Genomic DNA, 19,879 nt, shown 5'->3' with positions numbered 1-19,879 from the left:
ATGGGCGGGACTCTTCTCCCGACCTGGGAACCGGAAATGTCCGGCTGCCGGGAAGGGCGTGACGAGTGTGTGGCGCGGCTGCTCAGGCGCTGGGCGCCAGGCCCATGTCACGGTCTTGGTTTGGTGGGGCGGCGCCATAGAGGGCTACGGGGGGGGGGGGGGCGTGCCTGTGCGGGCGATTCCGACCAGCTGATACTCCTTCCTGGGAAGACCTGTGATCTCGCTATGGGAGCTGAGCAGAGTACCGATGCCGAAAGCCGACCTCAAGATCCGAGCACATCAGGTGGGCGTCGCTTCCCGCCGTTGCGTCGGGGCTTTCGTGGGAACCCTCACGTTTGCCAAACCTCCTGAGCATGGGCTGTGCCGCTGCAGTTGGGCTGTCATGAGAGAATGCTCCCAGTGCAAACCAGTTTGCTCTGCCTAGATGACTAGGTGCTGGGGAAAAGCGTTCACATCTTGCCGGTTAGCGCTCTTTACAGTCAAAGAGAATGGCCATCATCGCATCTTGTGAGAAAAACATTCTGTAGATGAATTACATGTTTGTGAAAGACTTTCAGAGGATTCGGATGGCATAGTAGAATAAACTATGCCACTCTAGATGGCAGGTGTGGGTAAATTACATATTTAAATTATGTTCTTTGTAGAAAAACAGAAGTGAAGTTGCTGCAAGTGAACAGCTAGAACAGGATGTGCAGTGTTGCAGGGAATCATTTTTTGTGAACTACAGGCCTTGTAGTTCTGGAAAGATTGAAACAAGAGGAGCATTAAAAAAAAAACTACTCCATATTCATGACCTGCAGCCTGCGCTTGTACAGCTCAATCTACTTCCTCAGTATTCTGCCACTTCATTCTGGCTGATTGATTTGATATCCCCTAATTTTGCATGCATTCCTTTATTGTCCAATAACCAATGTTTGGTGGGTGGTTTATAAAAATTAAAAGCCTTAAATATATACCATATCATATCATATATTATGTAACTGTTATACATAGCTATTTTATATTAATCAGCAGTAGCACCCAATAACCTCAGGTCCTGTTAAAAACTTTATTACATGTTGCCAAAAGCCTGAGAGTAAAGTCTTTTTTTTCTTTTATGAACTTTCAACAAAACAAAACTATAAAGAGAAAAAGAAAAAAAGTGTAACAACATAGATTTGAATATATAAATTTCCATGTATGCTTATATATGGCTTTCTGTTGCTTCTTTATTTTGTTATTCTAGCATCCCCTTCACCAGCCAAACATCGAGCTAAAATGGATGATATTGTTGTGGTGGCACAAGGGACTCAATCATCACGAAATGTCAGTAATGATCCAGATGTCATCAAGTTGCAGGAAATTCCAACTTTTCAACCACTTCTGAAAGGTAAGATATTACTCAAAGTGTGTGTGAATTTGGAGGTTGTTAGGACAATTAGGAAGACTCTGGCCAGGGCATTCTGCACCTCTGGAGTGGAACTGGTGAGGAAGCTTGGGGGCTGGTGGGGAAGAGAACTGCTGCATGGCACTTTAAGATCGGCTGCTATGGCAACTGCCTCACCTTTCTGCTTTCTTCCCAGGCCCAGCACAGTCCATCAGAGCTAAGTGCCTGCACTTGGCCTGGCATTGTCAACAGCCACCTCCTCAACATAAAAGCAGGCCTGCTGCTGCATAGTGGGCTGTCCCAGGGAGTGGACCTATGCTGCCTTAAAGTGGCAGTGGTGAGACCTTTTCTCAAGAAACCCAGAAAAATTGAACAATTACATGCAGGTAGTACATAGTCATTTTCTAGGCAAAGTTCTAGAGAGGGTGGTTGCCAGTCAACTCCAGGCACTCTTGGATGAAACTGATTATTTGGATCAATTTCAGTTGGGGTTCAGGTCTGGTTTTGGCACGGAAGCAGCCTTGTTTGTCCTGTATGAAATTCTATGCCAGGAGTGAGACCCTGTTGATACTGCTGAATCTCTTGGTGGTTTTCAGTACCATTGACCATGGTATCCTGGAGCAGCTGGCTGAGATGGGAGTGAAGGGCACTGCATTGTAGTGGTTCTGCTAATAGAAGACTATCTTCAGAAGGTGGTGCTTGGGGAATATTTTTTAGCTTTCCAGCATAGAGTTCCTCAGGGGTCTGTTTTATCCCCCATGCTGTTCAACATGAAACCACTGAGTGGGGTCATCTGGAGTTTTGGAGGATGTTGCTATTCCTATGTGGATGACATGCAGCTGTTCTATTTCTCATTTTCATTGTTAGCTGGCAAAACTGTGGATGTGCTAAACCAGTGTCTGGCTACATAGTGGACTGGATAAGAACTAACAAACTAAAACTCAATCCAAACAAGATTGAGATGCTGTTGGTGTGCGGCTCCTTTGACTGGATGTGGTTGTTCAATCTCCTCTAGGTGTGGGTTGCACTTCCCCTGAAGGAGCAGTTTGCAGCTTGGGGGTGCTCCTTGATCCATCTGTGTCACTTGAGGCTCAGGTGGCATTGGTGGCTCAGAGTGCCTTCTAGCAGCTTCATTTGGTGGCCCAGCTGCACCCCTACCTGGACAGGGATAGCCTAGCTTCAGTAATCTGTGCTCTGGTAACTTCTAAATTAGATTACTACAACACACTCTATGTGGGGCTGCCCTTGCAGACAGTGAAACTGAAGCTGGTACAGAATGTGGCAGCCTGGAGGTTTGAACATATAAGACCAGTTCTTGTCCACTAGCATTGGCTATCTGTATGCATCTGATCACAGTTCAAGATGCTGGTTTTACCCTATAAAGCCCTACACAAATTGGGACCGCAGTACCTGTTGGAGCACCTCTCCCATCCCTGATCTGCTTGGACACTGCACTCAACTTCTGGGGTGTTCCCGCAGATGCCAACCTCTCAAAAGGCTTGGAGAGTGGCAACTATTGGATAAGGACTTCTCTGTGGTGCCCCCCCATCTTTGAAACAGCCTCCCTGCTGTGACCTGCCTAGTACCAAATATGCTATTTTTCAACACCAGGCTAAGATAGCCCTCTTTGTGGAGACCTTTGAAGATCTCCCTGTAAGTCTTCAATCTCCCTGGGGAAGATTTGTAGTCTTGGCACAATTAGTCAGGTGTCTTTCTTTTATTCTGACTGGATCTTTTAAGTTGTCTTTTAATGCTCTTTTTTGCTATTTTAAATTTTTAAATTCTTGTTGATTTTTTAAGTCTGATGTATTTTATTGGTTTTATACTTTGTTGTAAACCACCCAAAGAGCTTTGGCTATGGGTAGTTATAGAAATGAAAATAACAACAACAACCTGCTTGTTCCTGGTTTCTTTGTGTTTCAGTAAATTCTTGTTTCTTGATTATCTCATTTTTGTTTTCTCTGATTTGACTTTTGGTCTGCTGCTGAGCTGACTTATTTATGGACTGTAGGAGAGAGAAAAGGGTAAAAACAGGAAATTGGTTGCTTGATGTGCCAAAAACTGGTAACTTATTTGTTCAGAGAACATTTTTTGGTATTTATATTTACTGTATACCTAATGATGATGTATCATGCTGTTCTGCACAGTGATGAAGTGTTCCTTCTTGTAGGATACCTTAGGAGTTTCTGGGAAACAGGTGTGTGTTGCTGCATATCTGGTTCAAATGGGGGCAAACTGAGATGTTGTTCTATTTGTTTAGCACACAAAAGAATAGACACCACTTGTTGCATGTTGTACAGAGAGAATGATAGCAGTCAGCAGCCTCCATAGTTTAGGGAAATCTGCCTGACATTAATCTGTCCCCAGAGCACACTACAAAAACTACTTTTAAAGTATCCCTAAATCTGTCATCTTATACTGACATCTGGTGGATATTGTGAAATGCTGCAGCCAGATCTTATGATTAAACCTGAGGTGGTGGTGGTGGTGGTTGTGTTCAAACTAGCTGCAATACTATGCATGCCTGCTCACAATTAAGCCCCATTGAATTCCATGGGGCTTGCTGCTTGGTAAGTAGGCACATATTTGCAGCCTAAGGGTGTTTCCAAAACAATGGGAAACCCTGGGATGCTTATACATTGAAGACAGCATTGCCTGGACTGCCTTTGAAATTCCATAAATGAAGAAGGATGATTGTACAATAAAAACCTAATCTGGGAGTATCATATGCTATTCATGCAAATCAATAATGGTTAGAACATCTTAAACTTTGCAGTTTAGGTAGATGATTCACTTGTATGTATGCAGTGTCCATAGAGTGTGGATGGAAAAAACAAAGGGTTTAGCAGATAAAATGTGTATCTTAATAAATGTTACATTTAATGCAAGTTAGTACACTGGAAAAAAATTAAGCCATGCCAGTGCAGAGTTGTTCTCTTAAGGAACTATGTGGGAGGCTACACATTCTAGTTGGTCTTGGCAACCAACCATTGTTTCCAAAAGCAGTAAGGCTTTTTTTTTTTGCTCCTTCCTTCTGTGACAGTGCAATGCAGTGATCATATCTACTGCCCAGAGAGAGGGTTTTAGAATGGAGGTGGGATAGATAGTCAGTGCACATGTGCAGCCCTTCTGTGTTCTGTGACACCAATGCTGTGGCTCAGCATAAGCTGCAAATTAAAGCCATTTTGAAAGAAGTACACTCTTCTTCCCAGTGGAGAGTACAGTATAGCTTTCAACACTAGTTGCAAGAATTAAATTTAATTGAATTTAATGCAAGAAATTTAGCAGTCGTATTTGTGGACTCCTGTTACAGTACAGGTGCATAACCTGTGGCTTCCCAAAAACTGATTGAACTATTGCTGCCAGTAGTCCTGATTATTATTTCCTGTGTTCTAAGATGATCTCTGGAGAAGGACGTGTCAGTATCAATATTGCTGGGGAAGAGGTGGAGAAGGCCCTTCTCCCTCTTCATCAAAAGGTCCTAGTACATTTGGCTCTTTGCTAGCTGTGAGTGATTTGTATCAGTGTGCAGGTGTATGTACATGTTTGTGCACATGGCCCCTGCTCTCCAAGCCACCATCACAAGTCCTTGGGACTAAAAAAGTTGTGGAGCCCTGGGATAGAGAATCAGATTGCCTCAAAAAGGTCTCCCCTTCCATTAAGACCATCTTGTGCCTGCTGCTGTCTGGCAACATGAGGCAGGTGGCTATCCAAGGGAGTGGTGCTTATTCCTAAGAGAGAGTGAATAAAACAGTCTTCCCAGATATCCATGATGTACTTCAGTTGGAGGTATTTAGGTACCAGATTTAAACTTTGCTTAGTAATGTTTATGCATGTTGCCTTAGTTGAATAAAATAAATTAATTCATTGTTCAGCCAGAAGCTTACTTGGTAGCATTGGGCAAGTCTCTTTCTTGCCTCTTGCAGAATGACCTTCCTCACAGGGCTGTTGTAAGGAAAGAATAGGATAATCCCTATTTACTATATTCTGAGCTTTCATCTAAGTTTTATATCCCACTCCTCCTTCACTCTAAATAAAGGTATCTAAACTTGAAACTATTGTTTTGTGCTGTTTGTACACTATCAGCTATTGGTTTGATGTTTTTAAAAGATTGCTGGACAAATTATGTAGGAAACAAATTTTGTGAAGTAGAAAAGGAATTTTAAAGGAATTTTGAGTGTGGACTCTCTGGTGACTGAATGAGCTGCTCAGTTGTCATGGAAGATCATGGCAGGCAGAGACCTGTGCCTCTGAACTGCTTTGATATAGAGGAGGAAGTTTAAACACTGGAAAGGTGCTGAAAGGGACTTTAAAAGGTGCCAGACCCAGGGAAGGGTAGTGGCAGAGGGCCACACACACAGTTTTCCTGAGTTTGGGTGGCGGGAGAAGTAAAGGTGAAATGAACTGAACTGAGAAGTAATGTCCTGTGCCTGTTATTAACAGCTTGTAACATCATCAATATTGAAATCTAGGAAACCCATTCCTGAAAAGTTTGCAAATCAAATTGGAATGATCAAGTCATGATGATTTCCATGGTTCATTGATATAACTTGTCTGATTGCCCTTACTTGAGGTAAGAGCATGCGACTGGATTAGCAGCCATCCAGTGTAAGTTTAAGGACATCTCTTGTATTTTCTTAGAGAAATGGTCTCCACATTGATGTCAAACACAGCTGAGGTGGATGTGGGACATAGCAACCTTGTCTGATTTCCTAATAACACTAGAACAGGAGTGCAGAGTAAGAGCTGGCAGCCACACAATGAAGAGCCAACCTAGATGAGAGGCTAATTGCATGTTATGGAAAGAGCCCTGATGAGGAGACCTGAACAGCTCCTGGTGTGGAGAGAAATGGTGAGGAGAGAAAGTTGAAGCCTTCTGCTACTATATCACTTTTCCAAAGCTGCTACCAGCATTTTACATGAAGCTTCTATTTATGACCATGAAGAATTCCCTTGAATGAAAATAGCAGTTTCAACCAGAAAGAGAGTTAGTTATTCTGTCCTCCCCACTATATCCCCCACACCCACCTCCTTACCCAAAGTTGCAGTTTGCAGTATATATATAAAAAAACTGTCTCCCCCTCCCAGTTTGTTCCTTAAAGGCTAGTGTCAAGGAGACATATTAATGCACAGTACTCCGGACAGTTGACCACTACTCATAACATTACAAGTAACACAAGGTAAGACCATCTTCTGAGGCAGCCATTCTGATACTACTGTTTTGAATTCTAATTTTACCACTCTAGTGCAGCCATGGAGCAGTTTAAAAACTGTTGTATGTCATTAATATTGTTTCCAGCAGGTGGCACTGTTAACTCTTTTTGGAACACTGCATTCCTCTCACATGCACCAAAGAACAGCTAATTATCATTGTAATAAAGGGAATCCATAAGAGGCTGGGTGAGGATCCATGAATGTGGTACTAGAATAGCATGCAATGAGATTTACAGTTGAGGTAGCAGACCCCCTGTAAAGACCATCTGAACAAATACTCCTTTTCAAAATGAAGGAGGCATTGTAGTATGTTGGGCTGTAGCTTAGTAGTAGAGCACATAGCTGGCATATGTAAAAACTCAGATTCAGTTTCCACTTGGATATTGGAGAGCAGGGCAGGGAGACCTTGTCAGGCTAATAGTGAGCTAGATGGAACAATGGTTTGACTGTGTATAAAGTAGCCTTATACGTCTTTAGTGTAATCCACTCTTGGTTTGGGGTGATGCACTTGAAGCAAATGTAAGATTCCGATAAGCAAAAGCAATCCTTTGGCAGGGTACAGCCACAGTTGAGTTCTTTCCCCTTTATTCTCATGCATCTGCTATTTTAACCTCTTCATTCTCCTTGCTTGCTTGGGAAAATTCTTTGACCCCACTACACTTGGTCATTGGAGATAATATAAGACTTTGGGTTGCCCTTACTGGTACCTGACCTGAATTCTCAGAAAGGAGGGGCAACATAGGTTTCAGTAATGAATGCTGAACCATAATTCTGGCAAGACAGAAATACTGTTGGTGAAAGGGATACATCTGTTGGTCTGCTCTTAGGTATTCAGACTGTTTTGCACTCCCTGATTAGAATTGGATATGCAGTATACCTCCAGTAGGACAAGCAATTATTTCCCTATTTAGCCTGGTAGGATTGCAGTCTAAATCTTTAATTCATATTTATATTGTATGTTCCGCCCAGGTTAAAGTAGGCAAAACTTGGACTAGGCTTTTTCTTTTTGAAGATTGCTTCAGAACTGCATTTTAATTTGAAGGTGCAGCTTAATACTTTGTAGAATGTACGGGCCACTGGAATGAATGTTGCATCTCACATGTTCTTTAGAGATTCATCACTCATATCATCCCTGACAGCTAATCATGAAAGCCTGTCACATGGTAATAGTGGATGCTCATTTTGGTCTGGTCTAACAGCAAGGATGGAAATTTGGTATCTGATCCACATTTTTTAATATATAGCATATAGATAGGTCCTTTTCGGACCCTGTTATAATGTTTCACAGTCTAGTGAAAAGGCAAAGGAATGAAGCCCAGGACTGCAGATTCTCATTATGCTGTCCATTCCCAGATTCAAGGACATTTAACCCTACTGATTTGCTCTTGTTCTAGACTGAGAAACAGGAGACCAGCAAATAATATGTCCTGTATGCTTATTTTCTGTGATCTGGTTCACCTATAACATTCTTTATCTCCTTTTGGATATTGCCTGTATCTTAGGACATACATCGCTTTTTATATAGATTCAGAATATTGATTTCTCTAGCCCTATGTGGATTTGGACTGAAGACTTTGAAGAGTGGTATCATCTGCATATCTGAGGTTGTTGATATTTCTCCCAACAATCTTAATTCCAACTTGTGATTCATCTAGCCCCGCCTTTCTCATGATGTGCTCTGCATATAAGTTAAATAGGCAGAGCGAACTCCTTTCTCAATTTTGAACCAATCAGTGGTTCTGTGTCCAGTTCTCACTATTGCTTCTTGACCTACATATAGGTTTCTCAAGAGACAAATAAGATGGTCTGGTACTCCCACCTCTTTAAGAACTTGCCACAGTTTGTTGTGATCCACACAATCAAAGGCTTTAGCACAGTCAGTGAAGCAGAGGTAGATATTTTTCTGGAACTCCTTAGCTTTCTCCATGATCCAGCGTATATTGGCAATTTGATCTCTAGTTCCTCTCCCTCTTCAAAATCCTGCCTGTACTTCTGGTAGTTTTCGGTCCACATACTGCTGGAGCCTAGCTTGTAGGATTTTGAGCATCACTTTGCTAGCATGTGAAATGAGTGCAGTGGTGCGGTAGTTTGAACATTCTTTGGCATTGCCCTTCTTTGGGATGAGAATGTAAACTGACCTTTTCCAATCCTGTGGCCGTTGCTGAGTTTTCCAAATTTGTTGGCATTTTCAGGGTAGCACTTTTACTGTATCATCTTTTAGGATTTTGAATAGCTCAGCTGGAATATTGTCGCCTCCACTAGCGTTGTTGTTGCTCAGACTTCCTAAGGCCCACTTGACTTGACATTCCAGGATGTCTGGCTCTAGGTCAGTGACCACCCCATTGTGGTTATCAGGGATGTTAAGCTCTTTCTTGTATAGTTCTTCTGTGTAATCTTGCCATCTCTTCTTAATCTCTTCTGCCTCTGTTAGGTCCCTGCCATTTTGGTCCTTTATCATGCCCATCTGTGCATGAAACTTTCCCTTCATATTTCCAATTTTCTTGAAGAGATCTCTGGTCCTCCCTATTCTATTGTTTTCTTCTATTTCTTTGCACTGTTCATTGAAGAAGGCATTCTTATCTCTTCTAGCAATTCTCTGGAATTCTGCATTCAATTGGGTGTATCTTTCTCCCTTGCCTTTTGTGCCCCGCCTTTCCTCAGCTATTTGTAAAGCTTCCTCAGACAGCCATTTTGCCTTCTTGCATTTCCTTTTCTTTGGGATGGTTTTAGTTGTTGACTCTTGTACAATGTTGCGAACCTCCGTCCAAAGTTCTTCAGGCACTCTGCCTATCAGATCTCATTCCTTAAATCTATTTGTCACCTCTACTGTATATTCATCAGGGATATGATTTAGGTTGTACCTGAGTGGTTTAGTGCTTTTCTCCATTTTCTTCAATTTAAGCCTAAGTTTTGCAACCAGAAACTCATGATCTGAGCCACAGTCAGCTCCTGGCCTAGTTTTTACTGACTGTATAGAGCTTCTCCATCTTTGGCTGCAGAGCACATAGTCAATCTGATTTCTGTGTTGACCATCTGGTGATGTCCATGTGTAGATTTGTCTCTCGGGTTGTTGGAAAATAGTGTTTGCTATGACCAGTGTGTTCTCTTGACAAAATTCTGCCAGCCTTTGCCCTGCTTCATGTTGTACTCCAAGGCCAAATTTGCCTGTTATTCTGGTTATCTTTTGCTTTCCAACTTTAGCATTCTAATCCCCCATGATGATAGGGATATCATTTTTTGGTGTTAATTCTAGAAGGTGTTGTAGGCCTTCACAGAACCGGTCAACTTCGGCCTCTTCAGCACTGGTGGTTGAGGCATAGATTTGGACTACTGTGATGTTGAATGGTTTGTTTTGGATTCGAACTGAGATCATTCTGTCATTTTGGAGATTTTGTATCCCAGTACTGCTTTTCCTACTCTTTTATTGACTAGGAAGGCTACACCATTTCTTCTGAGGGATTCTTGTCCACAGTAGTATACCTGATGGTCATCTGAATTAAATTCACCCATTCCTGTCCATTTTAGTTCACTGATTCCTAAGATGTTGATATTCAGTCTTTTCATCTGATGTTTGACCATGTTTGACCATGTCCAGCTTATCTTGAGTCATAGATCTTGCATTCCAGGTTCCTATGAAATATTGTTCTTTACAGTATCGGACTTTCCTTTCACCACCAGATACATCCACAACTGAGTGTCCTTTTGGCTTTGACCCAACCACTTCATTCCTTCTGGCACTACAAGTACTAGCTCTCTGCTTTTCCCCAGTAGCACACTGGACACCTTTTGACCTGAGGGGCTCATTTTCCAGTGTCATATCTTTTATCTCTATGCTTCTGTCCATGGGGTTTTCATGGCAAGGATACTGGAGTGGGTTGCCATTTCCTTCTCCAGTGGATCACCTTTTGTCAGAGCTCTCTGCTACGACCTGTCCGTCTTGGGTGGCTCTGCATGGCATAGGTCACGGCTTCATTGTGCTACACAAACCCCTTCGCCATGGCAAAGCAGTGATCCATGGAGGGGAGGGAAGTTTGTAAAGTACCAGGCAGATTTGATTAACCTGCCAAGGGATAGCATTTTATGTTAGGGGAATAAATATTGTGCTAAATATTGCGATGCAAACTGCTAGCATGAGAGCACAAGCTCTTTGTATGAGATCTGAAAAAATGCTGCTTGCTCCCACTTTGTCATGATAGGTTTGATAGCAGCTGGTGTTTCAGACACCTGAGAACTTGAAGCCAGCTTTATTCTGAAGAAATGTCACTCTTTGTCTTCTGAAGGTTATGCATGTTATGCATTTATCTCTGCTTGTTTGGTCAAAATACCACTAATGCACCTCTCTTGGTGGAAAGCAGAAAGAGAGAAGTTCAAGGGGGAAAGGAGGCTAATAGAAAAATCTACTGCGTTTCTGTGGTGCTAATTAAGCTCTTGAGCTTGCATGCAGATCTCTCCCCTCACTTTGTGCCTGTCACTGTGCTCTAAAAATATATATGCATTTTGTCAGTCAGACTACAATTATTCTGCCATGCGTAATACTGCCTTTTAATCCGTTCCACCAGAAGTTGAGTATACTGATTAAATCAAACATTTTTGGAATAGTTTGCTACCTTCACAATAAAAATAAGATGTCTTGCAAAACATGCTGAATGATTTTTAATATATAAACAAGGCATGCTCTTATTTAGGAACATAAGAAATATACTTCTGGATCTGACCATAAGCCCATTTAATCCTTCATCCTAGCCGTGGCCAATCAGAAGCCTCTGAGAAGCCCATGAGCAGAAGATGTGGACAACAGCGCTCTTCTACTCATGTTCCCCTGCAGCTGATATTCAGACATCCCTCTGGTCTTGCTGATCATGTTTAGCCAGCTGACTAGTAGTCTTGTCCTCCATGAATTTTTCTGTTCACTTTTTAAAATTGCGTGCTGTTAAGTTTTTCCTCAACATTTGAATTCTGAACTAAACACAAATATATTTGGTTAACATGCACATACACAGAGTACTTTTGTAGTTTTGCAGTGCACTTTTATCATGCAGTGTCTATAGTTGGGGTTATGGTTAATTATAGAAGACAAGATTACACATACCCTTGCTGTATTTGGGCTGTTCATCTACTTTAGTTCTTGCTGAATTAATCACTCTGAGCTCAAAAGGGTCGTGCACAGTTGAATATTACTCCATAATAAATTAGCAAATTAAGAGTGATCACTTCCTTTGTTCATTTTTCTTTTAGGGATGTAGGAATTCTATTTAGTACTTTATATGAATTTTATTTACCATCTTTTATTAAAAATAGGGAGATATATTTACTAACTTTAGTCTCAGGATCAATTCTGCGTGATATTATTGACCATCTGTTTGCTCCAGTATCGCACGTTTTTTGTCTCCTTTTTGAATAGGAAAATAGCTCTGGGAGGTCTGTGCAGTTGTCACAGAGATGTCATACCTTGTTTTTAAATGTTTCTTCAGATACAGGGACTTGTTGCATCGGTGCAACAGCAAACAAAAACTAGTGGCCAGCAAGCAGTGAACACAAGAACAAAAATTTGCCATTAAGTTTGGAGCTTTAAAACTCTGCAAATGTTTTTCTCCTGCATATCACCAAATAAGAATGAGCTGAGATCATCCTTGGCAAGAGCAGGGCCCCTGTTTTTTCCACACAGCACAACATAAGGAGTTGTGAGGAATAGTGGGGAAGGGGAAGGAAAAGGGATCTGTAGAAGAGAACAGTTTGATGTAAACCTTATTTGTATTTTTGTATATTTGTGTGTTTATAACAAGTTTTTATTTGTCTGCTAGCTTTGAGAAGATAAGCAGAGATTAAGGATGCTGTTTTTCTTCTACACAGCAGCTTAACTATTATACAGAGTTCCCTGCTTTAAATTAGATAATTATTTTTGGTTCTTGTCCAGTGAGATAGTGTGTAACCTGGGTTCAAGTCTCCATTCCATTCCAACAAAACAAGAGTCCAACAGGCTCTCCATTCAGTCATTCATTGAATGTATATTCCACAGTTAATTAGTCCCAAGGACTCTAAGCGGATTACGAAGAAACAATAAAAATAACATATAATAAAAACATATAACAACACATTAACAGTCTAAAATAAAATAGACAATAGGGAGCTGAGGGATCAGATATAAATAGATTAAAATAGCATATGAAAACTAAAAAAACTATATGCCTTAAAATTGTGTAGTATAAAATCAATTATTAAAATATCTGGAGAATAGGACTGATTTTGCTTGGTGTCAAAAAGTTTGTAATGATGGTGAACTACTCTTGGAAAGCCATTCCATAGATGGGGTGTAGCAACTGAGAAGGCCTCTCTTCTATTTTACCATTTACCTTATCTTCCTGGAAGATGCTCACAAAGAAGGGCCTCCTCACCTGATCTTAGGGATTGTATAGGTACATATGGGAGCAGGTGATCCTTCAGGTTTCCCAGTTCCAAGCAGTTTAGGGCTTTAAATGCTTGTTTTAACATATAAATTGGGCCTGGCACTCAACTGGTAGCCAATGCAAGCGATACAATATCGAAGTAATATGGATGTGCAAACTTGATTGCACCAGCAGTTGTTCTCCCCTATTCTGTACCAGCTTTTGCAGTTCATGACGCTTCAGTTTCAGTCTAACAGTCATGCCCTGTGTCAACCCCTGCTTACAAAGATTTTTCCCCTTACAGAGCAGCTTGACCACTATCTTTTTGTATAAGAAGTGCTTATTTGACAAGAGTTTATTTCGTAGATGAGCCGCAGCAGGTTGTACAGCACGCCAGCAGCCATTTTGAATATTCAGCCCTCAGCAGAGGAAGCCACAGTTTGCCTTGTAATCCAAATCTGGACAGCAGGTGTTGTTGGAGGGTGAAATAGACAGCCTACAAATATCCCTGCACAGACCATGGGTTGCTGCCTGGATTTGGACAACACTAGAAAACATGCAACCCACTGTTGGAAGAGGAACATTCAAAATGGCTGCTGGCATGTACTAGGGCTTACATTTAGAGAGGCAATGTGGTTTAGCGGTTAGAGTGTTGGACTGGGACTTAGAAGATCCACTTGGGCATGAAGGACATTGGGTGACTTTGAGGCAGCTATTGACTTTCAGCCTGATCTACCTCACAGCATTGCTGTGAGGATAAAAATGGGGAGGATTATGCCTTGAATTCTTTGCAAGATGAAAAAGGGATATAAATGTAATAAATAAAGCTACAGCAGGCTGCAAATTAGCCTATGGACAAAAGGCTATGCAACCCTATACAGGCACATACATGCATACACGCATGCTATATGAAAAGAAACCCATTGAGGCTTTTTGGTATGCAAAGAAAAGGATTAGTTGTTTGTTGATGATTGAGCTTTGTTTTAATGGTTGTAGCAATGCACTGTTAACAAACTGGGTTTGTGAGAAAATGAATAGGATTTATTTCCTGCATACCTACCTGTTCCCACCAGGATAACCCACCCAGTTGTTTATTGTGATGTCCAGACCCAGAGTTTTGAGCTATGATTAAATTGTCATGCACTCTCACTTGTGCTGGTCTTCTCATGGTTTGTTAATATTGAGTTGTGACCATATGTAACAAATTAGTATGAATTAGCTGCTCTTAGGAAAGGCTACCCTGTGTTTCTGAGTGAGTGATTGTTTTCTGTAGGCTTCCTTATTGGAAGAGTGGTACATATAGTTGCCTCCAAGACTGATTAATTTTGTGTGTCATGTCTTATGTATGTATGGAGCAGCATGGTAGATCCCAGCAGGAACAAGGGCAGACCAGTTAGTCATATTTGACTGTGACAGAGGATGAATCCTTGGGTTCACAAGAGCCCTTGTATTACATAATTAATTTTTGTATCACACCCAACACTTCTCTCGTAGCACACTACTATGTATGCCTTTGAATGCTGTTCAGGAATTTCTGATCTAAACAAATAGATTCTGTTTTTCAAAATGGAACAACCAGAGGTGTTGTGTGGGAGTGAGACAGCTTTTGTGACTGCTTAATATGTGGGGGAGAGGGGAATATAAAGGGTTTGCAATATGATAGTAAGCAGATCTTTCTCATACATTTTCTTTATTATAGTTCAGACACCCATGTTGTCTACCTCCCAGAATATCATTACACGGAAAACCACAGAAGGCTTTTTTAAAAAGTAGCAAAACAGCTAAGCACTATTATAATAGTGTTGATAGTATTATTTCTATCAGTTTTTTAAAGTATGCAATTTAAACATTTAATCAAATCTTTCTAGCAGCATATGTGTCCATAACTGAAAAAGTTTTATCCATGAAAAATACTTAGTTACTAGCTGAGTGGTAAATTTGTAATTTTATTTTTAAAGATCATTAGTCACTTTTCACAGAATTATGTCCAAGGAAATATAAAATAAAAATCAGACTGATAACATGGAATAAATGTGACACTGATGACCTGTTAAGAAATTGACACTGCAACAAGAAAGTAATAATCAAGGATTCTGTAATTTTACTTGGCAAGCCTTCAACCTTCAGCATATGTTGGAGTGGGTGACATCAGTTCAGGCAAAGACCATTTTATTTAAGCACACCTTTGTTTTATAAGTGACTCTGATGGGTTGCATATTATATTTATTCTGTGTTCTATTTTTAATGGGCTTTAATACATTTGTTTTATTGTATTATTTATGATTGTAAACTGTCTTGAGTTCCATTTTTGTAGTAGAAAAGTGGGGTATGAATTAAAATAAATCAATTTTCTACTATTTGTTTTTCATCTCGAAAGTAATTAGTGGAGAGAGTACCCACATTTTAATCATGCCTTTGTCATGCCTCTGTTCAACTGTTCAGCCTCACAATTTTTTTCTGTTTCATTCTTCCTTGAGTGATGCCAGCCAATCAGGGATCATGTCTTGTACATGATGGTGTCATGATGCTCCACAGCCAATCAGAGCTTCCTATTTGATGTTATTATTAAGAGCAAATAAAGCACACTTGGCAGGATGCATGGACAATCTTAATCAGTTGGTTATCGTTCTAACAATCCAGCATTTTGTAGCATTGCCTGAAAAATTACAAACAGTAGAAGTCATTTCTATGCTGACAAATATTTTTCTGAAGTGAATCTCCCTTTTTCACTCTACTCTAGTGAATTGTACAATAGAAATCTAAGATGCCTAAAATGTAAAGTATATTTTCAGAATTTATGAGGCTAGTATATGGATCAGGGAGGGGGCGTACAGCATTGCTCTGCAACTGTCCAGCTATCACCACATACCCCAAACATGTGACAAACACATTTATAGAAGTGTATATTCTACAATGTACATATGTCAAGAGGCTTTTGAGCTGCTCCTGGGTTTGCCTGTATGAAATATATGCTGCTTCACTGTCCATATTTTTAACTTGAAGCATTTCCTTATAAATGACCCTGGGACTGACTGCAATTGAAAGTTTAGGAGCCATTAAATATAATACGTTTAAATATAATCTGTGATCAGTTTCAGTAATTGCCTCTATTGTTGTTTTCCTCTAGGTCTTCTTAGTGGGCAAACATCTCCTACTAACATTAAGCTGGAGAAGCTGGACTCTCAGCAAGTTCTGCAGCTGTGCCTCCGGTACCAAGACCACCTTCACCAGTGTGCAGAAGCAGTTGCCTTTGACCAGAATGCTTTAGTCAAACGGATCAAAGAGGTACCAAAGAGGACAGGGAAAAAGGAAAGGGAGCCTAGTCAATGTCTAGATGTCTTTAATGTCTCTTGCCACTTTGAAACAAGACAGAATAGATAACCTTCAGCCCTCAGCCTTTACTTTTTAGCTTGTAACATCTCCTTCCTAACACAACTAGAAGAAAACATATTTATCATGATGCTCTGCTTGTAACTATGAAGGGCCATCAAAATTATTGTGAGTGAACAATTGAGAAAGCACTCTGACTTCCTTTGCCTCCTTGTCTTCACCACCTTTAGTAACCTGTGTTAAATCTCTCAGCTCTCATGCTTTCTATTAATCCCCTCTGCTTTGTTACCTACTTTGTTGTTATTTCATCTTTCTTTCTAATACCAAACTGGGTGATCGGTATCTGTGAGTTTGGTAGTGAAGGGGCCATCCAAAAATAGGGACTGATAACTGCTTACTCATCTCCCAAGTAAGCATAAACATATTCATTAGTAAATTAAAAGCAAATTAAAGTTGCAGAACCCCAAATAGCCCAACAAAAACGCATGCTTTCTGGTTTCAGAATTCACAGAATGGTGAGGGCAATTCAGCATCAGTGGGAGGAAAGGAGATTAATCTTTCAAATTCAGGATTTGAAATTTGAGCAGGCCAAACTAGGGAGTGGATATGAACCATAAAAGTAAAGAAGCTAAGCTGTATACACTATATTGGGAAGGTATCAGCACAAAGGACAGAATACTGGGCACCTTTCCATCTCTTCTAATCTGCAGAAACATCTCCTTCACTGCTGGTTAGCAATGAATTGCTGATGTTTGCAGCTGGCTGTCAGCTCCTTAACCTGGACCTGCTTAGTGTTATTTACCAGTACAGCAATAACAGGTTTCAGCAGGGTGAGAAAACAAGAATGACAAAGATCCCCCCCCCACCTCCCCACACACACCCTTTTTCTTTCTTTTTCTGCTTGGAGAGCAGGAACTGCATTATCATTCCTGGGCTCTCCTGTTAAGTGTTAGGCACACACTGTGGCATTTTATTACAAACCTCTGCTTGTTCTTCATGCTACTTGCTCTTTTGGGAACCACTTCATTTGCCTTGAAGCAGCTCCAGCTTTCCCTTTCTGGAGAGAATATAGAAATCACTGTATAACCTGCTTTTTCCACTCTGGTGGCAGCTGCTTTTCCTTGTTTTTTTTTTCCTGCTGCAACAACAGCCAAGAGCATTCAACACTAGAGAGCAAGAAGGCAATTTTATTTCAATTAAATGTCCAGGCTTTATTCAAATCAGTATCACTCCACCAAGCTGGTAATTAAATAAATTGCTGGTTATAAATAATCTGAATCACCAACATCTGCAGATACATTTGCATTTTGAGTAATTAGCTGGCTTCAAGTTCCTGTCCACTACAATTGTTTTTGAAAAGGATACAATGACCATTAAAGAAAGTGGATTTGGTTTTCTAGATCTTGTTGTACTGATTTTTATCTTTCCCATTTTGCTTTGATATTTTGCCCAGGTTGGTTTTAAAATCTTACAATCTGCTTCTTCTCTCTTCATGGATGGCATTAGGTTCTAGGCATAGAATAGATATGGTTCTTCACAGAGTTTCTACTGTTAGAGGCATGTAGTATAATGTCACTCAATTATACTTTGATTCATTTTCTCATTCTAAATTGAAGCATTCTAGTTCTAAAAATTGCTAAGAATGTTTTTTGTAGTGGACATAAACTATAAAATTCTTACTTAAGAGCAACCCATGAGTGCTGACAATGTGTTCTTGTTTTGCCAGCAATACTTAAATAGCAATACTGCAGTTATACCATTTGTTAGTATCTAGTTTTGCCTTGCCACTTTTACAGAGTCAGATTCTTCACTGTTATTGGAAGTATTTACTGAGGTTGGTCAAACAAAGTAACTCATGTTCCATGTCTTTGCAAATTTTTTGTTGGTAAATATGAATATGATAAACATATGTTCTAAGGTTCCAAGAACATACATACACATTTAAGGTTCTAAACAGGATTGGAATATGGAACTAGATTATCTTATTTAAAAATCAGTGGATTGCTGCTTTGGTGTTATGCCTATGGACTTTACGCTTCATTGCATTCAGCAAAACTTTTCTTTCATGTTTGTTGGATGCCACAGTATCTCTTTAAGAAGGGATTGGTGAAATCTAGAGGTACAGTACAGCTAATGTTTCTTTTAAATGTATATTTTGGCAGTGTTTGGCAATAACATTTTTTGAGAGAAGGTTATTATATGATAAATTTTGTACTAAATACCACAACATTGGAAGGATGAACACTCACTTCTTAGAATACAGTGGATTCAGGACTTGACAGACACGTCAAGAACTTAAAAGACACATCCCCCTCAAAACACTGCCCCTCACTTCGAACACACTTACCCCAGCACTGACATGGCTGCCTTGATGTCCTGAATCGATTCAAGATGAGACAAATCAATTTGAGGTGGATGAATTCAAGTCAAAGTTCTGATGAAATTATTCAAGATGAATCAGTTCAGGACATCGAGGCCTTTTTTCCGACTTGGGCACCCAAAATGCTGCTGAATAGAAACTGATCCTCAGACACAATATGAGAATTCAGCAATTACACGACAGGGAAAGAGAAAAGGTAGGAAGAAAGAGAAATTTGCAGGTTTATAATATAACAAACTAATGACAGATTGAGCTTCCAGATCTCTCCACAAAAGGGCATTTAATAAGGCAGGCCAAATGTGCTAATGAACCAACTTCAGAATTTAGTGCTAAACACACACAGGCCAAAAGAGGTATCAGGTGCATACAAACATGAGGGGTGGAGCTTGGCTGCATGCCCTCACATCTTTTGCTTTCATGTAGGCGAGCTGAGTGTCTGGATAGAACCTGAAGTATGGGGTTGGTCAGAATGCTAGGATAACATGTAGAGGCATGTGTATACATGGTTTCATTTACTACAGCTTATTTTGCAGTTTCTTATAAGTCTGACACCTTCTAGAATTAACACCCAAAAATGATGTCCTTATCACCATGGGGGATTGGAATGCTAAAGTAGGAAGCCAAAAGATAACCAGAATAACAGGCAAGTTTGGCCTTGGAGTACAAAATGAAGCAGGGCACAGGCTGGTAGAATTTTGTCAAGAGAATACGATGGTCATAGGAAACACTCTTTTCCAACAACCCGAGAGACAACTCTACACATGGACATCACCAGACGGTCAACACAGAAATCAGATTGACTATGTGCTCTCCAGCCAAAGATGGAGAAGCTCTATACAGTCAGTAAAAACTAGAACAGGAGCTGAGTGTGGCTCAGAGCATGAGCTTCTTGTTGCAAAATTTAGGCTTAAAGTGAAGAAAGTAGGGAAAAACACTAGGCCACTCAGGTATGACCTAAATCGTATCCCTGATGAATATGCAGTAGAGGTGACAAATACATTTAAGGAATTAGATCTGATAGACAGAGTGCCTGAAGAACTATTGATGGAGGTTCGCAACATTGCAAGAGGTAGCAACTAAAACCATCCCAAAGAAAAAGAAATGCAAGAAAGCAAAATGGCTGTCTGAGGAAGCTTTACAAATAGCTGAGGAAAGAAGGGAAGCGAAAGGCAAGGGAGAAAGAGAAAGATACACCCAATTGAATGC

At 40.4% G+C, this 19,879-nt stretch overlaps 1 protein-coding gene across 3 annotated transcripts in view; it reads left to right on the top strand.

Moving 5' to 3' along the window:
- The first annotated feature begins 140 nt into the window (after window positions 1-140).
- The window catches only part of BORCS5 (BLOC-1 related complex subunit 5), a 33,502-nt gene continuing 13,763 nt past the window's right edge, over window positions 141-19,879 (top strand). For all 3 annotated transcript variants that reach the window (XM_044418305.1, XM_044418304.1, XM_044418306.1), the window contains exons 1-3: window positions 141-283; window positions 1,226-1,369; window positions 16,091-16,248. In XM_044418305.1, the coding sequence (XP_044274240.1) occupies window positions 226-283; window positions 1,226-1,369; window positions 16,091-16,248 (360 nt within the window). In that variant the 5' untranslated portion in view covers window positions 141-225. The remainder of the gene's footprint in view (window positions 284-1,225; window positions 1,370-16,090; window positions 16,249-19,879) is intronic.

This window comes from Varanus komodoensis, unplaced genomic scaffold (genome assembly GCF_004798865.1).
Source record: "Varanus komodoensis strain SLA01 unplaced genomic scaffold, ASM479886v1 scaffold9, whole genome shotgun sequence".
In the NCBI taxonomy this organism is placed as follows: domain Eukaryota; kingdom Metazoa; phylum Chordata; class Lepidosauria; order Squamata; family Varanidae; genus Varanus; species Varanus komodoensis.
Note: the sequence above shows the minus strand (reverse complement) of the source record. Positions and strands in the feature narration are given on the sequence as shown.